The 7,780-nt window shown below is 37.6% G+C and overlaps 1 protein-coding gene across 1 annotated transcript in view; it reads right to left on the bottom strand.

Moving 5' to 3' along the window:
- The window catches only part of LOC111873891, a 78,372-nt gene that overhangs the window by 43,230 nt on the left and 27,362 nt on the right, over nucleotides 1-7,780 (bottom strand). Inside the window, exon 3 of the mRNA XM_023868954.2 lies at nucleotides 4,870-4,957. Coding sequence (XP_023724722.1) covers nucleotides 4,870-4,957 — 88 coding nt within the window. The remainder of the gene's footprint in view (nucleotides 1-4,869; nucleotides 4,958-7,780) is intronic.

Below are 7,780 nucleotides of genomic sequence, written 5' to 3'. Positions count from 1 at the left end.
CTTTAGAAAGGGCAAGACGAAGAAGAGACATTTAATCATAAGGCAGACATTTTGGTGTACCGAGAGTCGAAAATTTTCAGAAAAATTTCTAGAACACGTATTGTTAAGCCTATTGTAAATTGATACATTTTATCGCAGTCACTTGAGATGATATTATTTCTATACTTAATTAGCATCACACTACGAACGCATCTTAATCTTTGCAGCAAATGGAGGCGAGGCCTTATTTAATATTCCGCCTGATTTTCCCTGTGTTAGGAGTCCGCAGTGCCCATTAGACAGGAGATCAAGTGGGCCTCAGCGCCCAACTGAAGCAATGACGAAGAGATGAATCCAAGCTCGAGCTGGGAATGGAATCCCAGTCTTCCTAATTATAGAAGGTGATTCTCTCGCTAGAAAACCAAAATATTACTCAGTAATTTCTTCATTTTTGTATAGATCCCTATGAAAATTGACATAGATGAATCTTACGTCTATCGAAGCTTACTTTCAACAAGATGGCGCAACGTACTGCACATCTAGTGCAAGCATGAGGGAAACTGAAAGTTATTTCGGCTACCGATTAATCTATAATTTAAATTGACCCGGTTGTCTCCTAACATTTCCAGCTAGCATTTTTTATTATCTCATAGAGTAAAATGAAAACAAAGGCCGCGCCATAGCTCAAGCGGTTAGTCGCTGGCTTTCCACCGTGGCGGCCTGGGTTCGATCCCGAGTCTGGTCAATTTGGATTTGTGGTGGACAAAGTGGGCTGGGGCAGGTTTTCTCCGAGTACTTCGGTTTCCCCAGTCAATCTTCATTCCCCCAACTGCTCCATAATCACCCTCACCTATCATCTGGGGCTGGCACAACAGGCCAGAAGTGGCCGCAGTACAAGGGACTTAGTCCCACCCCACTAGCAATAATAAAAAATGAAAACATTATAGCATCTTTCTGCCGAAAGTGAAAGCAAATGAAGGATTGACACTCAAGCAAATATCTGTGGGTCCAAAGAAATAGTTGCCACTGAATAATAAGCCAGTGGGTATGAAACTGAATTGTGACAGGGTCCTTATTTGCAGGGATTTGATATAAAGAAGAGCTGTGCTCTTTTGGGGGGCACTGTAGCTCACTCCCCATTGCGACTGAACGAAGCGAACTCTGTAGGCAAAAAAAAATTTTCTTCATTACGAACAATTACTCTGTGCCAGTGAAGTGTACAATGTAGTACATTAATTGCAAGCAAATTTTTAGTCTAAATGAATGTGCTAGTCCAGAAAGGGGGCCTTGGTCAGTTGTTGACAAAATTAAGAAAGGAATACTCCACATTTGCTTAGTCATTCTCATGTCGGATTTGAAGTTCTCTGAACGGCGGTAACGGAAAGTTCTACTGTCTGGTATATAACACAGTGTAGTCCGTCGAAAGTCGATGTTTCAAAGGAATTGCTTCGTTTTCTAACTGTTTCGTGTTTGTTTCGTGCTTGGTGACTCTGAATATGGAGGCAAAATGTTCCTCGGAAACGTCAGTTGAATTTCAACGAACGACAAGAATCGATGTCTTTTTATTCTTATATTATTTTATATCTGTTACTTTGTGGCACTTTACTGCATAAACTATTAGACGTTCTTGAAACTCTTCCAAAATAATTCTTAAGCCAAAATGAATAAATTAAGTATATACACATATATACACTCTTAACAGATCTCTTTGGGGGGAATCACCCTGTCAGCGTAAATTACATATTCTTCTCCAGATATTCTGGATCATTTAATCTAAGTCTCTTATATATTTCGCTTCAGAATACCGAAGAGCCTTTTTATCTTTTTTAAGACTATAGTGAGCAGTGACCGCATCTGATATTATTAAAAAAAGGAAGCAGCACAACAAAACGACTGCCAAATTACTATGGCGCATGAAGCAATGAGTCCGAAAGAGAATTTCTAGGATCTGAGGTTCTCACAGCGGTGGTTCTGAAGAGTTCTGTCTTCTGGGATATAACACCGTGTTGAGAACCAACATCTGTTGCCTTCTAACAGACTACAAGAGGTGATATCCTAGAATCTAGAACTCTCATAAAGTGAGCTTAATTTTTGGAACGAATGAGAGATAATCAAAGTTCCTACTAAAGCCTTAAGTACGAAAAGGGACTAAGTCAGTGACCTGTGTCCCTTCATGCAGCATGCAAGATCTGCATGATGATTTAAGCTTACTTCCCTTATGAGATGGAAAAAGTGTTTCACAAAAACAAGCATTTACCTTCAGATAATAAATACACCATTACACAGAAAACAGAATTGATTAAGATCCCTTTCTGTAAAAATATATTGATATATACTAATTGAAGCATGAAACACTCCCTGATGTTGTGATCCATTTTCTTCAGACTTCTGTTAATATTTGTCAGAATCTCTTTTAGTAAGTTGATAGGCAACAGAGTCTAGTTTATTCTTATGATACATATCTTTTTTTACATTTATGATTGTTAGACATGCTACGTAATCATACGTAAACTCCAATTCGTACCTAATTACAATTTGACATATTCTTCAATTTACAGAAATATGCGGGGATCCAGAATTTACACATTATACACGTTTATTTTCATATAGATTTAGTGCTATGTAAAGAGAATTGTAGATACATAATGATATATAAGAAATTTCCTTTAGAAAATAAATAGAACAAACTAAAAAGAATGTTATTAGAGAAATTTGAAAATTTCAAGAGAGATGAATGTGATATTCCAAGTGTGGAAGGATTTACATGTTAAGGCAGAAGATGGAGGAACTTCTGAATATTTCATACATATGCAAATACCGCCTTATACATATATATCCTTTCTGTAGTGTATTATATTTTTTAAAACAAAATAAATTTATATGCATGTGAAACACGGAAGACAATTTAAATTTTTGATCATAATTTACAAACATTTTCTTAAGAAGAATTCTAAATATAAGGTGGCCAAACGTGATCTCTAACCAAGAGTTAAAAAAAGGGGGGGACAGAAATCTATTTGTTTGGAAATGAATAATATGACTTCTACATATTTTAAGGGCGGGACAATGGATCAATAGAAAGGAACGGGTTGGTGTATAATCCTCCTGGAAGTAAAAGCGGAAGAAGACCAAAAGGAACTTGGAAGAGAAAAGTCGAGGAGAAGGCTCTAGAAGAAGGTATTATATGAAAAGAGATTAAAGTTTTTGGCCAAAAACGGGGTCTGATAGCTGCGCTTTCTGGTGCCCTATGCTTCTTGTAGGAGAAGCTGGAGTGAGTAAGGAAGGTTATCATTGTCGTTGCTGTTGTTATATATATTTTTTTTTTCTGTGGCGCTACAGCCCCAATTTGGGCCTAGGCCTACCTCCATGAAACTCTCCTTTTCACTTCAGTTTTTCTAGATCTTACACATACGGTAGGACTCCTTGGGCGAGTGATCAGCTCGTCGCAAGGCCTCTACCTGTAGACAAACACAGAAAAACGCACACAAACATCCATGCCCTGAGTGGGATTCGAACCCACGATCCCGCTTCCGAGCGAGCGAAGACAGTGTTGTTATATTTAGCTGTACTTAATTCTATATAAACTGCTCCTCTAAATTTTCTGGTACTTTTATTTAAGGACGTTTTCTAGGTTTTCCTACTCTAATTAAACAAATTTATTCTTTGTATATATATTTTTTATATTTTATTGATATTTATCGGTGTTTTTACACTATGAGATTTATACATAATACTGGCAAAATTATGAAAAGGCTTCAGTCTCTGAATAAAACATGATACTAGAAGACGGCTCTTTCATATGTCACTGCAATTCAAGTGCTGTTTTTTGTATACTCATATATTTACAGACTCTTTCCAGGTTCTGTGCAATATAATTCCAGAAGTAGAGGCTCTGCTACAGGAGATGCACTACATCGAATTGTTCATAGAGCCGAAATCAGATATAGAAACTCAGAGAAACTTCCTCATAATATAGACATCAGAGAATGGAAAAAAATATTCGTGGAATTTGGGAATATATTGCACAAGCAGGAATATGATCTTCCAAGAAAAAGTTATTTTACAGTAAGAAAGTAATATTGATCTTAGGCCAACCCATTTTCAGCATATTTTTAGTTGATTCATTGTAGTTCTCTCTACATTTCACTGAGTCCTGGTTGTTCCTCATTTCCTGCCTATTGAAATATTCCCGAGAAAATTCCACTTCAAATATCTTCCTCCAGAAACCCAACCCTACCACGTCTTCACTGTACTGCGTATATATAAACCTATCTAATTTTACAAGTTCTTCTATCTTTCGGAATCTGACACCATGTAGTTTGGTAGAAGTTTCTAGGTGTACCTAGAGGAAAAATATACATTCTCCAACTTTAGTTTCGAAGAGTAACCCAGTCAAGCAGAAAGAGACAGGAAGCAGTGCTTCTCTTCCACAAAGTATAAATATACAGACGTTTAGGAGGCAGTATTTTCCACCGAAAAGTCCGCGATTTTTTATCATATTCCAGAAGATAGTAGCCTTCATGGCCGTCACCATGAGACACGACAGCTCTCGGTACTCCATTGGCTTTCTTCATATATCCAAGTCTTTACCTGCACTTTCTTCGTTTTTCATATCTTCCTTGTAAGATATACATCATTCTTTCCCACAGAGGGTGGTGGTATAGTAGCTTGTATTGTTGTTTCGTATTCGCGAGGTAGGGGACTCAATTCTGGACCCAAAAGTTGACTATATTAATTGGAAGTTTCATCATTCCTTCTAGGAAAATTCTGGGAAAGTACCTTAAATAACTCAAGAACCCTTAATTTAAATATTCAAACAATTCTTTTCCTTGTATAAACTGCAACTGAAAGGTCGTCATCAAATAGACTGAAAATCAACGGTTCACTTACCTGACTCCGATTGCTGTTACGAGGATGAACATGAGCGGCATGAGAGTTGCGAAACAGGCCAGGAACACTGTCTGCATGTCTGAGAATCCTGTGCCACAAACATAACCTCAGTTACTTTCATGTTCTTCTAAGAATTCTACACTACATGTTATGAATCAAACAGATACACAGTCTGCATGTCGGAGAATCCTGTTCCACAAACATAACCTCAGTTACTTTCATGTTCTTCTAAGAATTCTACACTACATGTTATGAATCAAACAGATACACAGTCTGCATGTCGGAGAATCCTGTTCCACAAACGTAACCTCAGTTACTTTCATGTTATTCTAAGAATTCTACACTACATGTTATGAATCAGATACACAGTCTGCATGTCGGAGAATCCTGTGCCACAAACATAACCTCAGTTACTTTAATGTGCTTCTGCAAAACTTTCACAATTTCCTATGAATTTTCAAAGGAAATTGGAGGCCTTACTGTATACAGATTTCAAACCTAACAAATGCTGAAGTCATTAATTTTTCAAACTGAAATATTATGCGTAAGCTGAATTTCATTCTCTTTGCAAACTAATTGTGAAGTACTTTGAGGCAGTTCGACCCAGGCATGTTTTCTGTACTTAAATTCTAGTTCGGTTGCTGTTTCTTTTCTCTATGTATAGGATGGAAAGAATGTCTCTTATATGGAATCATAAAGTGGACGATTTCCATTAGGAACTGAAACAGATCAGATATGGCTAGATAAATACGTGTAATATCACAAGTTTACCTATACGTGCCCGTAAAGCTTTACCAACCATTTTGGATGCGCACTGACATGGTGTCAAGGTAAGTACGAGCGTATAATTCTCTTTATAAAGCTTCAGATAATAAATATTAATTTTAACTTAATTCCAGTTCTTTTATTAATTCTAATATTTCCAGCTTCTTCAGTTGTTCCCAAATGATCCTTCTGCCTTGTTTCAATTGTAATTAACTTCTGAAGATATGAGCCCTTTAGATATTCGATAGGACTACTTGGGCACTGAATCAGCCCATCGGAAAGTCCCTTTCTCAGCAGGACAGCACAAACACAATAGAAACATGGACTTATATCTATGCCCAGACTTGAATTCGATTCCATGATCCCAGTGTCCGTGCAGTAAATACCTTAGACAAGGCGATCAGTGTGAGCAACTACTGATATTTTCGGTTGCAAGGTTCATTTCATCTTATAAACACATTCTATTAATGCCAGTTTGAATGTTCTTCAAAGAAACAGACTTCTCTACGCACTTGCCTTCGCGGAACTTATTAAACTAATTCCATGGAGCAGAGCCCTTCTTGAGAAGCAGCCAGTTGCTCAGTTACCCAAGAATTCCCCAAATATTTTATGGATCTCGAAGGTTCATTACCATGTTAACAAGATCCCTTCACTGGTCCCAATCCTGGGCCAGATTAATCTAGTCCTTAATACTCCATCATTTTTCTAACAATTTATATTTTAATATTATCCCCCCACCTACGTTTGGGTCTTTTTAGTAGTTGTTTATCTTCTGGCTTTCCTACCTAAACCCCTGGTCATTCCTCTTCTCTCCGTCCGTGCTACATGTCCTGCCAACCTCATTCGTCTTGACTTGATCATTCTAATTATACTTGGCGAATAGTGCAAGTTATGGAGGCCTGAACATACCTTCCTATGTCACAGATAACATACTGTCATAGTGTCCGTTGATTATTCGGACGTTCCGATTAATTTTCTGTGATGTATCAATAAAATTACGCATTGTCGAATGAGGTAAGGAACAATAATTCCTTGGTGTGGAAACCCCTCACCCAAATTAAGGCGCTATTCTATATTTTGCCTGTAGTAAATGAAGAAAATCACGAGATACATCGAGGAAGATAGCTGGTACCTGTCAGGGATTCGAGTACAGTAATGTCCCATTACAATCACACAAGCTACTGCTGTGTTAACCATCTCACTGTTGGTCTTTTTAACGAGGTGTATGTAGTAAAGAAGGCGAGTGTCACAGCAATACAGAGGTGAATTTTATGGCAGAAAACGAATGTATGTTTGTTTCTACCGAAATTATTATCTTATTCTGTATTTAAAAGTAATGTTCGTTGACTGGCCTATCATGAATATTATTCCTCAAGTCCTATGAATTCGTGCTCCTGAGACAATCAATGTCTTGTTTCAGAACATGACATAAATTGCTTCCGCTCCTTCAGTACGTTGTCATGTTATGATTAATGCATTGTCAAACCTGAGCGCTATATCAATTACACTATGATATTTTTACGGATTACACTTCTATATACGTAGAGATATTTGCGTCAGAGGAAAGTTATTATCTTTTCACTTACCAGAAACACGAAGGGAACGACGTTTTGCCTTACACTTAGACAAATGAAAGGATAGCTCCGAACTACTCTTCTATGCTTAAGCTGAAAGAGGATTGTGTGATAACTGAGGTGCTGAAAAATACCATTTCTCGCAAACAGGTATTATTCAGAAATGTAGCTGCCATTCACAGCCTCCATCACGTATTTTCGTCATTTATCTCTTTCAACTTAACAAAAAACGAAATCCCCCTTTTTCACTCAGCTTTAGCACGAATGCCAAGAATTTGATTGAGAACTTTCTGCTTCGAATTGAAGTGGGGGTTTGGGTTTCCTTCTCCCTTGCTCTCATTCTGAGGGCTGTAGGCTACATTTCCAGTAGGAAGATCGCACAGCGAGATGCAAATATGGTTATTATTATTATTATTATTATTATATAATACTTGAACGCCTCTATGGTCTAAATGCCAGAATTCCTGACTACAGATCCAGAGGTCCGGGTTCAAATCTCTACACTACCATATTTTTTCTGAGAAGCAGTGGGGTCCACTCAGCCTCGTCAGGATAATTGAGGAGCTATTTCA

This window comes from Cryptotermes secundus, unplaced genomic scaffold (assembly GCF_002891405.2).
Source record: "Cryptotermes secundus unplaced genomic scaffold, Csec_1.0 scaffold597, whole genome shotgun sequence".
NCBI classification, from domain to species: Eukaryota; Metazoa; Arthropoda; class Insecta; order Blattodea; family Kalotermitidae; genus Cryptotermes; species Cryptotermes secundus.
This window is presented reverse-complemented; position numbering and strand designations above follow the sequence as displayed.